Source organism: Passer domesticus, chromosome Z, assembly GCF_036417665.1.
Source record: "Passer domesticus isolate bPasDom1 chromosome Z, bPasDom1.hap1, whole genome shotgun sequence".
In the NCBI taxonomy this organism is placed as follows: domain Eukaryota; kingdom Metazoa; phylum Chordata; class Aves; order Passeriformes; family Passeridae; genus Passer; species Passer domesticus.
The window spans coordinates 75,861,021-75,875,394 of NC_087512.1; the positions used below are offsets into that span (position 1 = coordinate 75,861,021).

The 14,374-nt window shown below is 50.2% G+C and overlaps 3 protein-coding genes across 4 annotated transcripts in view; 2 read left to right on the forward strand and 1 right to left on the reverse strand.

Annotated features, from left to right (window-relative positions):
* LOC135289658 (TOG array regulator of axonemal microtubules protein 2-like) overlaps window positions 1–14,374 on the forward strand; it is a 311,721-nt gene that overhangs the window by 213,755 nt on the left and 83,592 nt on the right. The gene's annotated exons all lie outside the window — the stretch shown is intronic.
* LOC135290157 (putative uncharacterized protein DDB_G0271606) lies at window positions 1,656–5,317 on the reverse strand. The gene is made up of 6 exons (XM_064404047.1): window positions 4,728–5,317; window positions 4,360–4,529; window positions 3,463–3,534; window positions 3,010–3,132; window positions 2,606–2,731; window positions 1,656–2,030 (listed from the first exon to the last, which is right to left on the reverse strand). The coding sequence occupies exons 1-6, from the start codon at window positions 5,044–5,046 to the stop codon at window positions 1,863–1,865; spliced, it is 978 nt and encodes a 325-aa protein (XP_064260117.1). The 5' UTR covers window positions 5,047–5,317; the 3' UTR covers window positions 1,656–1,862.
* Window positions 11,817–14,374, forward strand: part of LOC135290590 (uncharacterized) — an 8,754-nt gene continuing 6,196 nt past the window's right edge. The window contains exons 1-3 of one of the 2 annotated variants that reach the window (XR_010353354.1): window positions 11,817–12,338; window positions 13,279–13,316; window positions 14,335–14,374. The exon at window positions 14,335–14,374 is cut by the window's right edge and continues 60 nt beyond it. Coding sequence is in view for 1 of the 2 variants with exons in the window: in XM_064404501.1 (XP_064260571.1) it covers window positions 11,909–12,338; window positions 13,279–13,316; window positions 14,335–14,374 (508 nt within the window). In the remaining variant the exon portion in view is untranslated. The remainder of the gene's footprint in view (window positions 12,339–13,278; window positions 13,317–14,334) is intronic. The other variant, XM_064404501.1, reaches the window with a different exon arrangement.

The following is a 14,374-nucleotide window of genomic DNA, read 5'->3' on the forward strand; positions in this document are numbered from 1 at the left end:
TGCAAGGAAAACAGACCTTCAGTGTCAGGACTCAAGGAAACAGCATGAAGCTTAATTGAGGGAGCTTTAGGCAGGCTATCATGAAAACATTCATGGCCCAGAGGGTGCTTGAGCACTGCAACAGGCTCCCCAGGCCAGTGGTCACTGCAGAAAGAGCTTAAGAAGGATTTGGACAACTCTTTGGGCACAGGGTGTGACTCTCGTGGTGTCTGTGCAGGACCAGGATCCTGGCAGGTCCCTGCTACCTCAGCATATTCTAAGAATCTTGGCTTCATTTCCAGGGCTTTTTTTTTTTTCCCATTCTCTGAACGACTGAATATTAACTTCAATTTCTGTCTGACTATGTCAGTGTAGCCAGCCAATCAGTCTGAAGGGTTTGAAATAGATGTTTCTTCAGACTGAAGGAATTCTCCTTTGGATTCCACTTGGCTACCTATGGCCAGACATTTCAGAAAACAAATCTTCATTATGGTTGCTGCATGCACACTAGAGAAATATGATTGTTCCTGAATTGGGTGTGAGCACCCAATTTGAGCTCAACAATATCTTTTTGCACAGAGCTGAATTATTCCCTGCCACATGAGTTTTAAGCCATATTAATGTTTCACCAATTGGAAACAACCAAGTATCTCCATTCATATCCAGCAAGAGTTCCTTTGAAAAAAACACATTTAGTGGTTTAGCCACAATGGGTAAGGAGAGGGGGTCATGGTACCCCTGGTGGACGGCCCCTTCTTCCCTGAGAGCCAATTCCCTTTGCCCTGCCCCTTGCTACTGACCCTGCACACACCCCTGCTTAAACCTTGTGCAGAGGACATGGCTCATCTTTTGTCTCTGGATCCCCTTTGTTGTGCTCAAATAAACCTCACTGGAAGTGACCTTATAAAAGGCCTCTCTGCCTCTCTGCAGCTACTACTATTTGAAGCAACTCAGCTGTACTGCAGAGTCACCAAGGCCTTGGTGTGCTTTCCTCGAGTGCAGGAATCTGTGCAGGGATTGAGGCCAATGCTTAGTATTCCAAGAGTGTTTATCAGCTGGGCATTAGCAGTGACAAAATGCCTGCTACTGGAGGAACATGCAGCAGAGGGACTGCATGCTTCCTCCTGAGAATTGCCTGCAGGGCAGTTCTATCTGGAAATGCCACATGGATGTGTCTCTTTGATGCATCTTCCTAAGCATACAACTAAAATATCAAACAGGGATTGTCAAAAAAAGTGTGGTGGTTTTCGTCTTTTGGGGCACTTTGAAAACAACTCTTCCTCTCTGATACCTCAGGATTGTTCTAACAATGTAACATTTTAGCTTTTAGGGCACATTGAAAAGACCTCTTCCTCTCTTCTTTGTGCTGTCAACGGATGTTCTCATCCAGAAGGTCAGGCTAACCCAAATGTAGAATTCTTATCAAACCCAAACTGTAGAAGGAATAGTAGAAGTACGAACAGTCATAAAAACAACACCAGCATTAAACCAGCCCCACAGCCAATCAAGTTCTGGGAAGTATTTTGTCTCCAATGACTGGTGACAGGTCAGGAGTCTAAAGGGAATCCAGGAAGCCAAGTGTTCTCATCAGTTTGGCCAGACTAGCACACACACCTTCACCGAGTCATTGGCTGGGTTGCAGCCTTCTGCTGCTTGCAAAACAATCCCTGCTCTTGTCTTCACTGCACAGGGAAGCTCAGGCAAAGCCCCCCCACTCCCAGCTGCCCTCAAAGGCAAAAGGAATGCCTCAAAGTGCTGCCTGGCTGCCCCCAAGCACAACACTGTCTTCTGTAGAGATCCACAATATCTGTCTGACACCAAAGGCAGGAGGAACATGTGCTCCAGCCCATGCTGAGGCTCACACACTATAAAACACTGCTCGGTCACACAAGAAATCCCCAGGACGTACTCAGCAGCTTCAGGAACTGCTTCTCTCTCTCCTGGCTTGAGTGGGCCGAGCTGCTCATGCTCTGGTTTTCAGGCTGTGGAGAGGAGGCTTCTTGGCAGGATGCTGCTGCACCAGCAGCTTCGATGGCAGATCCTGCGTCCACCTGGGAGAAGAAATTTGTTTGTGTCAGAAAGGTGCTTGGCAGAGATGCCCCAGACAGAGCATTTCAAAGGCAAGCCCTTAGGAACAGCACTGGTGCTAGGCTGCAGGCTGAGCTGTCAACTCTTCCTCCTCAAGTCAAACCCACACAAGCAGCCAGAGACTACAGCTTGTCACAGCCAGCCGTAGAGGAGAGTGTGAAAGGGAAAGAGCAACTTTAGACTTCAGCCCGTTCTGAGGACTGCAGTCACCATGGACAGGGAGAACTTGCTCAGAATGTGTGTGGGTCACCATGCTCACCTGAACAAGCCCCTCAAAAAACAAAGGGAGCACTAAGAGGCCAGCAGAAATACATTCACAGGATTGCTGGCCCACTGGCCACAGCACTAGCCCTGCTGCCCAGGGCAGCAGCTGAGATTCAGCAGCCCAGGAAGTGTCCTTCTGTCCAGCTGCCATGGAGCCCACAGAGCACAGCGGTCAGAGACATTGCCCCCATCCACTGCTGCTCTGCAGGGGAAAGGCAGCAAGGGCAGAGACCACTTGTTGCAGGACTGCAGTGCCTCCTGCTCTTTCACTCACCTGCTTTTCTTCAGCCAGCCTGCACTGCAGCAGGACCTTGTGCATCCTTTCCATTTCCTCTTGGTGCCTCTTCTCCATTGCCCTCATCTTCCTCTCAGCTTCCTGCAGCTCAGCCTGCAGCATGATCTTGATATTCCATCAAGAGAAATCTTACTGGCACCTGCTATCACACTCAGGTTTCCTCTTTTCCAGTCTCTAAAGCACTTCTATTCAGCCACTTCTTTCTGCTTCTCTACCCAGCTCTAACCCTTACATCCCAGCTCTTTTTCCTGCTGCTCAGCACTGGAGCCTGCCAGGCTCTGTGCTTCCAGGGCCTGCAGTAGTCCTTGCCTCCCCTTCCTCAGATCTCCAGTTCCTGCCCCCATCACTGCCCTTCCCTCTGCTGCCTGCCTACTCAGGCTCACCTGCCCGTTCTGCCACTGCTCATTCAGCCTCTGCCTCAGCTGCTCACTTTGCTTCAGCTCTCTCTGCAGCTGGTACACCTTGTGGATGACAGCAGCCTTCTGACGCTGCTCTTCCTGCAGCACCTGCACAGAAAGGAAGAGAAGATGGCTTTAAACTTCCCACACTCCACTTGTGTGGCAACCAAAACTGATGTGCTCTCGCTTTCCAAAAGCACTTTGTTCTCATGCTCGTATTTCTATGGGGCCAGCTGAGAGACAATGCCACCCAGACAGAAAGTGCCCAGGGAAGCAGTGCCCATAAGGAGCCCAGAGGAGTCCAAAACAGCACACAAACTCTCTTTCCACACTCTGTGCCTCTTGACTGCCTCTGCTTAGTAGCTTTTCTTCTTCAGCTTGCATGACGGCAATTTCCCCCTTCATCTCAAGCAGCCTTTTCTCCTGCTCCCTCTGTACCTCTGCCAGGAAGTTTGCCCGTTCCTCCAGCTGCTTCCGTGCCTCCACATGCTGCTCTTCCAGTTGTCTCTCCTGATGAGTGGAACAGACAATTCCTGATGAAGTCCAAGCAATGCTCCCCATAGAAAGAGATGGAAGCTTCATCCCTCCACCAACCCCCCCACCTGGAAAGTGCACATGAGTCATGACTTTGTGCCCTCCAGCAATGCTGTTCTAACCCAAAATGTAGAGGGAGTGTCAGCAGCTGGAAGGAAGGAGATGCCACCTTCCTTCCCTGCTCTCATGGCTGCTCATGGCTGCCTGTTTTCTGGCCCCTCTCTCCTCAGCATTTCTGCCTGTTCTCAGAGGCTCTGTGCTCACATTCCCCCTGCCCTTTCATCAAGGAAGAGCTGCACATGGACTGCAGGATGAGGATGAGGCCAGCGCCTCAATGATCCAGTCACAAGGCAGGCCACCAGCTGAAATACCAGCAACACGGGGCCTCTTGCATATGATTCAGGCCCAAAGACATCTGTCCGCCATGGGAGGACAGAAAGCAAGGAACCCAGTTGCTGGGACTGCAGTTGGCAGCAAGGTCAGCAGCCGCCTGCTGCATGGCACAAGGCTGTGGGGAAGATCCTGCCCCTTCGCTGCCATGCTTTGGGTGGCGACCACCCAGCCTCCTGGGGAACTTGGCTGATGCCCATCCTGAACTTGTGCATGCATATTCTGTCCCAGCATTGTCCTCTGGCTCTTCACAGGCCTTCAAATATGAGCCCTTGAAGGGCCCTGCTGCCTGGCCCAGCAACGTCTGGCCTACAGCAGATGCTTGTGGCCATGTCACATACTCAGGCTGCTCTTCTGCTGAGACAGCCCACCAAACCCGCCTGAAATCTTCAGGTGCCTCTTGTTTCTTACCAGTTCTTGCACGAGATTCATTTTTTCCTCTTCCTGGGCAGAGTGCCAGAGTCTCAGAGCCTTGCAGCACTGCTCTTGTGCCCAGCGGAGCTGTTCAGCCATGTCTTCACATTGCTGCTGGCTGAGCGCTCTTACAGCCAGCAGCTCACGACGAAGGCCCCTCACATCCTCTGCAAACATGACACACAGCAGCAGTCAGACACTCCACAAGCAGAGCAATCTGCTGGCCTTAAGCCCTTCCAGTTTCAGGCAAGGAGGGACCTGCCCTCAGCTGCTTCACTGCTCAGAAGCCCTGCGCACAGAGCTGCCTTCGCAGCCACTGCACTGGGCAGGGCCATCAGCAGAAACAAAGCGCACCAGGCTCTCACCCAGTATCGCCTCCTTGGCCTGCCTGGCCCTGTGCACTTGGGCTTCCACACGGCTCCTGGCCATCTCCAGCTCCCATAAGTGCTGCTGTGCCTCCAGCAGGCTGCTTTGCAGGCTCTCCTTCTCTGACCTACAAGGCGTGAAGATGAAGAGCAATTGCTCCTGGCACACAGGGGCAGCTTCTCCAGTAAGATGTGCCTTAAGATCCCTACACCTTAGTACGCAAAATGGCTTGCATGGAAACTCAGATACAGCAGGACTATTTTGCCACTTTACATAGCAAAGCAGGCCCCTCCAGGTGACTGGGCAGCCTTTCCTCATGACCTAGCCCAGCTCAGTTTGGTCTCAGCAACCAAAGCTGAAATTGCTGTTGCCTGACCTATCACACATGGGTGTGCCCACCAAGTATCTGCAAAGGGACAAAAGCCCAGCCTCTGCTCACAGCCCTGAGCTCATCAGCACTTCCAAGTCACTCTGCAGGTGCAGGACAGAACAGGGCTCTCCTGGCTGACTCCTCAATGCTTCATGCCATTCATAGTGGAGGTATAGGTACTTTGTTGGCCAGGCACTCTCTAAGTAAAAGGGACTAAAGGAATTCACCAAACCATATAGCAAAACCTCTGGCTTCTGGCAGCATGAGTAGGAAACCAGAAGTAGGTTTCTATCTGCACAAGAACTCTCTAGGAGGAGGGACAGATATCTTGAAAATTAAATTACTGGAATTGGATGAACAAGACCACTTGCTACCTTTATTTTTGGCTAACTAAGCTGCAGTGCCCAAATATCTGGGCACTCTTTAAAAAGGAAGAAGGATCAGCCAAAAAGATCCTTGACAGGTTACAGAGGTGACTGGACAAGTGGGCAAGAATCAGTGTGCAGCAAGAATCCCCAGACACTGTCAAGAAGTCACAAGACCTTTCCCTTCTGCTGCTGCTGCTGCTGTTTGTAAGCAGTTCTAGGTTCTGCACCATCCTTCACAAGAGTCAGCTCTGCAGGCTCTCAAGATTTTCAGCGTGACCCTCCAGCTTCACCTGAAGTGTCAGCGCCCTGCTCACAACATTCACATCTAAGAGCCTTGAATTCCAAAAACCCCATGTCAAACAACTTGGCAAGCAAAGACTGATGGTCAGATGCACTGAAGGAGAAAGCAAAACCAGAGGGAAACTTCTGGTTTCAGCAAACATCTGCACAGTGTCCCTGGTCCTCAACTGAGTGCCAAGTTGGCTTGCTTTGCACTTGTCACAGGAATGTGCAAGGGGTCCCAAGCAGGCACCCAAAAAAAGCTTTGAGAGCTTGAGCTGGCAGAAAAGTAAGATTCACATCACAGTATCCTTCCCTTTTTGCTTGTATCTCTTTGCTTCTCTGCCCAAGAAACATCTGGAGAGCACACAGCAGGCAGTAAATCCTGGCATAATGCTCACCACTTTTGTAACTATAGACCTTCAGTAATGTCCCACCCAGGGTCTCCTCCATGCCTTTACCTGGCCTCTGCCAGCTGCTCTGAAAGGCCTCGCAGGTCTCGCTCCGTGGCTGCCAGTCGTGCTTCCAGGGCAGCGTTCTCCTGTGCCAGCACTGCCTTCTCTCTGCACACCTGGGACAGGGTGTGCCCTTGGCAGGAGAACTCCTGCAGCAGCTTCTCCAGGCCCCTGTGGGCTGGCCGCTGCCGGCGGAAAACCTGGCAGTGGGGGGGGGCACCATTTTTCAAGAGGAACAACAACAACAACAATGCAGGCTCGGTCTCAGCTTGCTGCCAGAAGCAGCATTCGGGGGGGTCTTGCTAGGACAAATCCCTCTCCCACAAGTGCTGCCTAGGAACAAGGTGAGCATACCTTTGGCACGGCCAGAGGAACCGCTTCCTTCAGCAGATCCCTCTGAGGCTGCCATTCCTCCGCTGTCGGTGCCGCCACTTCAGACGCCCTCTCCAGTGAGGAGTGGCTCTTTCTCTCAAATGCAGCCAATTCCTTCCACCTACGGCAAGCAGACAGACAAACAAGCCTTTAATTGCAACACAGTCTCCTTGCAAGACCAGGACTGCATAGCATGTCCCACACAAGGCAGTCTCAGGGGCTTCCAACAGCCCTCTACTTCCCCCTCAAGTGAATGCTGCAATTCCCTCCCTAGACCAGCATCTCTCTTTGTTGTTCATGCAGGTGAAGGAGTCACCACTGAGGAAGTCAAACAAGCTTCCAGAAGCCACAGAACACTTCCAGAAAGCTCAGGTACTCTCAGCATAACAGCTTCCTGCCTGCTAGCTCTTACACTCCTTTCTGATTACAGTGGATACTGGACTTGCAAAAGTTCTTCTATGGCTAAGACATGCTTGCTAAGTCTAGGTGAGTACTGCCACAATTACTCTTGCTTTCACTAGTGAAACAAGGAAAGAGCCTGCAAGCCATAGCTTGGGGAGGAGGTGGGGACGATTTTCCAATCCAATTATCAAAGGATGGGTTAGGCTGGCAGAGATGCCAGGAAGCCTCTAGCCCAGTCTTCAGTTCCAAGCACTTGGGGTCAGCATCTGGACAGGCTGCTCAAGGCCCTATCCAGCTGGGGCTTCGGAATGTCTAGGGCTGGAATCTGCACAAGCTCTCTGAGATGTTTCTTATGCTGCATGACTGTCTTTGCAGGTCAATGCTTTGCTCTCCTTAAGCCCAGCCTGAGCCTCCCTTGCTTTTACTCTGGTCTAGTTTGGAATGCTTTTTGTCAGGGCTTAAGGTGTGAGTCCCAGGAGGCAGCTGTGCTCTAGGTTGCTCAGCAGCCAGACCTGTCCTGGGCTGCCTTCCCCCGTCTGTGCTGAGCAAGTCCAACAAGGAGAAAGCCAAATTTGTTCTTTGACACTGGGCCTCCTAAAGCCCAGCAATGCCCAGCCCTGCTCAGAGAAAGCGAGAAAGCTCAACACACACCTGACCTCCTGGGCGCCGTGCACTCCGTCCGTGCTCTGCTGCCGCTCCGCCTTTCCTGCCTGGGCCCAGGAGTCCTGACTGGCAAGATCCTCTCCTCGTGGGACCTGCAAGGAATAGGCAGGGAAAAAGCACAAAAAGCAGAGCTGGCAGCGCCTGTGAGGTGAGAGCGGGCCCGGCCTTGGCCGGGGTGCAGCCCCAGCAGAGGCCTGGCAGAGCCCGGAGCAGCCTGAGCCTGGGCAGAGGCAGGCTGGAAGGAGGCCCTTGGACCTGCAGGAGGCAGCAGCCGGGCCCTGGGTGCCTCTTCCTGGCAGCGGGCGAATCCTCCACTCTCAGAGCCCAGGTGGCAGCTGGCTGCTCCCGAGGGGAAGCGTAGCCGTGCTGGGCACAGCCCAGACTGGAGGCATTGGCCGTCTAGAGTCTGCCCAGGAGCAGAGAAAGGCCAGGGGCAGCCCAGGGCCGGTGGCCTGGCTGAGGATTCCTACTATTGTGCCGGCTGCCCTGTGACTCCTGGCAAAGGGCAGCAGTGTGTGCAGCACTCTGGGCAGCGGCGCAAGGAGCCGGGCTGCTGGGCAGGCTGGAGCACAGGGCAGCCTCCTTCAGGCACGGCACTTGTGCCAGGGCAAGCCAGGCCAGCCTGAGGCACTGACAGCTTGGCAGCTCCCATCTGCAGGAGCCAGTGCCTCCCGCAGCTCTGCCAGGAAGCGCCTGCAGGCCTGCAGTTCTGCCCTGAGCCACAGCAAAGGTGTGAAATGCAGAGTGTTCTGCAGAAATATTCAGGGCCACCAGGCCAGCCTGCTTTGTGCTCTCTGGAGCACAGCAAGCGCTGTGCAATGTTGCTCTGAGCTGCTGGGAGAGAGGGAATTGGGGATGTGCCTGAAATTGTACTTGAGTAGTGAACTGATTTGGAAAAGAGCAGAATAATTTCAGTAGGCAATCTGTGTTTTCCTGATTAATTTCTGAAAGAAAGTCACCATGTGTTGCACACAGGTAGGGGTATTAGGAAAGAAAGGCCTTATAAAACCAGGCCTTGCTCTGCTCAATTACCAGCTGGCCTGTTATGTCTTCTATGTGCAGCTAGCTAACTTCCCATGTGAAAAATCATAAGAATGAGTGCAGTTAACACAGCAAGCTGTTGTAGTTAGAAAACAGTTTGCATCTGTAATAAACAAGAAATCTGACCCCTGAGAGTCCACAGAGGAAAAATGGAAACACCTGAGTAAAAGAGAAAGTCTTAGCACATACACACAAAAACACCTTCTAAGCAATGAATGGTGTGGCAAGGAAACTACCAGGCAGTTGGAATTGAACACGAGAGCTGTGAAAAATGTATAAAAATGTGTTATATGAATAAAGAATTGGCCTTCCCTGCGTGAAGAGACAGATTCCCAGCTGCTTTATTGACACAGCAATGTGGTGTCACTCAGCAAGAGCACTTGCAGGGTGTATTGATGAAATGCTTGTGTTTGATTCCCAGAAAAGGAAGGAGAGGCATTAATTTTAACAAATAGGGCTTAGTCTTGTGAATTCCTTTAGCTTTAATGGGCAGTGCTGAACCCTGTATTCCCCCATTGCAGTGATTAATGTGTGCAAGTGGCTATCTTAGCCTTGAGAATAAAGAGAGAGGTCCTGCTAAGAAGATAGCTGGAATGCATTGAATGGGAAGAAAGTGTTTTTAGGAGTCTCTTGACTAGCAGAGGCGAATTTGAAGATTGAGATATTTCCTAAATGACTGTGTGAGGAACAGGAGTCGTGTTGGAGTGTCAGAACCCAGGACATCCCTCTGGGTGCCCTGGATGGCTCGAGCCCTGGCAGGGGGCTCGGAGATCCTGTCAGGAAGCCAAAGACACTTGGGATTTTGATCTTAAGCCATGGAGCAAATTAACAACCTTGTACGAAGAATCCCAAGTCACAGAAGTTGAAGTAGCATAATAGTAGTTGTCACAGGGTGAAAAGTAGAATTTTGGGATTTTTAGAAGAGGGGTTTGGATTCCCAAGATGGAGGAATTTGGGTGTTCCCTGTCCTTCTTTCTCCTTCCTAACGTCCATGTTCTGGGTTGTGCTGGCACTCTTGGATTGGTTTAGAGTAGAAGTAGACAGTCTAACATAGGTGATAGGTATTGGAAAATAACTGTAAATAAAGTACATGTAGTTTTTAGTATCAAGAGATAGCAATTCCTCAGGGCAGGGCAGTGTGCCCTTGACAGACCTGCAGATCAGACCTCTGTGAATCTGAGAGAAAATATTTTAGATACTAGATAATGAACCATCTTGGGAATCAGAGCCAAAGAATTCCGACTCTTCCTTTGACCATCGGGCAGGGAAAAGGGACACTTGGATCATCTTGACAGTAGGAAACCCAAGATCCGAGGTCCTGCCATATTTGATCCATGTTTGAGCAGGTTGACAAGACAATAAAGAAAAGTGTATTGTTTAAAGGGGGGAACTTGACCCTTGAAAGAGAAAGAATGTATTGGTGAGTGGGTGGGCAGTTCAGCCTTGAAAGGGGAACAATGCATCATGGAGCCCTTGTTGGCAGGGAGTCATGGAGTATGGTGAGCCATGGTGGCCTCATCTCACACGCCAGCCGTGTGTGAGCTGATGCTGTAACTGGGAAAATCCCACTCCTGAGCAGGAGATAGAAGGCCTGGTCTGGGGTGGAGGGGTGAGAAGGATGAGATGCACACCGCTTTGATCCAGGGGATGTCCTGGAAGTGCACTGCCTACCTACACCTCCTACCGAGCACCACGCTCCAGCTCCTTCTCCCACTCAGCGGATTTTTGGTATCCAGGGGTTGGTATGTATTATTTGCTACTGCAGCTAATGGAATGAATTTGCTTTGCAAGCCCAGCTGTCTTTTAGTTATTTTCTGCATGGGTCTCCTCCTGAACCTGTGGGTCTCCTCCTGAACAACCACCAGGGACCTACAGGACACTCCTACTCTGATGTCAATAAATTCTGAGAAGAGGTTTAAATATGTCAAATAAAGTGGAGTAATGTTTAGCCTGTGAGTTTCAGCAAAGTATTGAATATGTCTTAGTTCCATGGATACAAACTAGTAAGTCAGATTGCTGGGAGTGCAGGTGTTAAGGAAGTGATTCCCTACACACCCAACACTGAAACAAAGTATTGCTTTCTTTCTAACCCTGAGCTGGCAGCAGGGATCAGGCCCTGCTTGGTAACCTTTCATTTTGGCAACTTCTGTTAGCAGGTAAGAAAGGTCCCAATGAAACCTTTTCCAGCTGTTTCCCTCTGGTTTCTCTTCTTAGGCTCCAGAGCTCTTTGCTGCAGGTGTCCTGGGTGTGTGCAGAGCAGAGGAGCCCCACAGAGCCCTTGGTTTCCCACAAGTTGTCCTGCCTTGTTCCCAGGTGTGCCCAGCTGTGGCAGGAGGAAGAGCCCGCAGCGCAGAGGGCACCGTGCCCTGCCCAGCCGGGGCTCCCTGGCACAGAGCAGCAGCAGTGCCAGCGCCGTTCAACCCGCTCCTGCCTTGCCTTCCCCTGGCACACAGAAGCCTCTGGAAATCAGCACCTCCAGTCACATTCCCAGCTTGGAGCAGCTGCTGCTGCTGGGCAGATGCTGCCAGTGTGAGTGCTTCCAAAGGGGACTAAAGGCAGAGATGTACATGCACAGGAGCACTGGGCATGTCCGATAAACGTGCAAATATATGGGGAGATTTGTTAGCAATTATTTCAGCTGTTCTGCCAACAGTGGCTTCTCTCCTGGCTCTGTGTGTTACAGATGAGTAACGTAATGGTTGGCTCTCACAATTAAGAGATAGATATTATATGGATGTAAAAATATAAAGTGATGTTATCGTAATATATCCTCCCATTGTCCTCTTTCCCCTCCCCCTTGTAATAACCTTGGTAGTCAGGGCATTTGGGGAGGGCTGGCTTGTGACCAGGAGGCGAGGTGTAAAACACCTGACCTCCAATCAAGATGTAAGAAAGTAATCTCCAGCAATGGATAGCAGAGAAAGAGTTGACTGACCAAACGTTTGGAGGGGCTAAGGCTATCAAAGGCAGAGTATGTCTTTTGTAGATGAGGATGTGGCTGCAAGTCTCAGAGACTGCCAGTTCTGAACATTTTTCCTTGTTCAGTCCTTTGTTAAGGTTTAATAAACCTTTAAAATTTTCAAAGTGAGAGTCGTTTCTCACATGTGCAATGCTGTGGGCCATTTTCTGAATCTGGTTTCCTTTACATGGGTCCCATCTGAGTGCTCACTTGGGCTACAGGCTGTAGGTGCTTGGGGCACTCTTGGAGTTGCTCTTGGATCCCTTGAACAATGGGGTTTGGCCCAGGAGGGCAATTTGTGCTGCTTTGTGGCAGAGGAGAACTTCCCAGGCTATTTTGTGTTTGCTGTGGGGAAGGTTGGTTATTGCTTTGCATAAAGTCACAGACCAGCATGGAGCGTTTGCTTTGTGATGTCAGGGCATGGTTGCCACGTCACAGTGGTGACATGAGAAGGTTGCCTTGGTGCACGGAAGGCCTCAGTGTCAGAGCAGCCCTAGGGCTTGCTCAGAGCAGGAGCACCCTACGCCTTGAGGCATTTGTCAGTGGGCAGCTGCACACTGACAGGAGCCTTGTTTGTTCTAGTGTTGGAGCACAGCGTGCAAACTTGCACAGCAGTGCTACAATGATTCAGCAGCTTGCTGCTGCAGTGGTTACTGTTTATGGCGTGACTTATTCCGGCTATTTTCTGACTCACCTGGCACGTAAGTAGAGATTTCCCCTCTACTTAGGTTAGGGTGTAACATAACCGGCTTTTGTATGTCTTCCTGCTCCTTCTTAGTGACTGAGCTGATTTAGAAACAGAAAGAGCATTAGGATGCCACTGGTTTAATAAAGCTCCTGTCAAGAGGTTCAGCTAAAAAGGGGGTGTCTGTAGCCACAGGGGCAGCATTGCCAGGGAACCTGCAGGGGTTCCCTTCCCTCCCTGGGAGAGTCTGTGGCAACAGGGTCTGTCATTTCCTCAGTTTGCTGGGACAAGCAAGACAGCTTTGAAACTGTAGACTGGGAGAACTTCTCGGAAGGCCTTCTAAAAACTCTGTTGTTCCCAGTTGCAGTTGTTCCCAGAATTCAGGGAAAGCTTCTTTCTTTCTAAATTTGGTCATGAAAGAATTTGATTGTCTAACTTGACCCTTTACCTAGTGCTAAAAGAGTGATTCCCTTTGCAAAGAAGTGCAAACTCCAAACCAGTGAGTGTCTCCTCCTGAGCCCTGCAGCTGCTGCTGTGCTGTTTCACAATAGAACAGCCAAAGCTCAGAGGAATTTTGGGGAAGCTTTACTGGGCAACTGTTTACAGCAAGTTAATGAGAATTAGTGCATGCAACTGATTTTTTTTAAAAAGCACCTGAAGGAGAGGATTTTAGAAGCTATTTTAAGTGTTTACTAGAACAGGAATATTGAGTGTTAATGAAGAATTTGTATTTTCTTGATCGTGTTTGTATTCCTTTGCTGACTAAAGAGGTTGAAGTGTAGGCACAAGCAAGAACATTGTCCTGATCTCTTGGTGGCTGCGTGAATGAAATGTGTCTCCTGGAGGGATGTTGTGAAAGGGAAAATAATCTCTGTTTGGATTGACCTCCTGTGTGGGATTCACCAGCTCTGGACCTTTCCTCACAGCATCTGATTCATTTTCCCTGCCCACTACAGGTCACATAAAACATGTATTCAGCGGAGCTGATCCTGAGGTAAGTGAGAAAGGGAGATTTCATGTTCCTCCTATTTAAAAAAGTCGGGAGCAAGCTGTCACCTTGACTAGACACAGAAGAGTATAGAGGGCCAGAAAGGATGGCCAAAAGAAAATCCAGAGAGAAACGCCCAAAGAAAATAATTCCCATGACTTCAACAACAACAACAACAACAACAACAAAAAGGAGTGGATAGTTCCTAATTTCAATCTCAGAAATCTAAAGAAAGAGAACTGAAGAATTTCCATAGATGCCCATATGACAGTGCTCAGCACAAGGGCTGTTGCCCTGCCAAACCTGCCCTCAGTGCATCCAAGTGCTTTAGACACTGGAGTGGCTCACTTGCATCCTGGGGCTTGTAGGTGTTTTTGGTATGTCAGGAGGAGAAGCCCTCTTCTTTTTGTCTTTCTCCAGCCAGCAAGGGGGCTTCTGCACAACATCTCCTGCCCTTTTCCAGCACTGGATGGGATTCTGCCCAGTTCTGGTTTTCCCTGTCTGCTGCAGCAATAGCAACAATGTTGCTGGCTCTTTCCTACTTGTCCATTTCTGAGCTTGCAAGAAATGAAAGTTCTGTTTTACAGCTACAATGTTGCTTGCTGATAGCAGCCACGAAGGAATATCCAATTCATAGCCATATAGTGTTGAACTGGCCCATTTTAATTAATTAATTACTCCCACCCAAAAGTGATCCACTTCACACCCCAGGGGTTTTTTATTTCTTGGCAAACCCTTGTCTGGAGAGAGCACATCCCCTGCAGCAGCAGTCATCCTGGCTGGTTTGCAGGGGACAGTCTACAACAGCAGGTGCTGTTGCTCTTTCAAAAGCTGACATGCCTTTCCTTAGAAAGGTCCTGCTCTGCAAGTGTTGCAGCAGCAAGCTCTTCCTCTCAGTGGCACTGTCTTCTGCCATTACTCCCCATTCCCCTGGGGAAAGGGAATCTTTTAGAGCGGTTTCCTTTCTTTTGTGATGAAATCACATCACTTAGTATTGCTCTCCTGTTTCTGTTTTCTCTCTCAGTGCCTGAGAGGACTGGATTTTCTTCACTCAAACCACATGA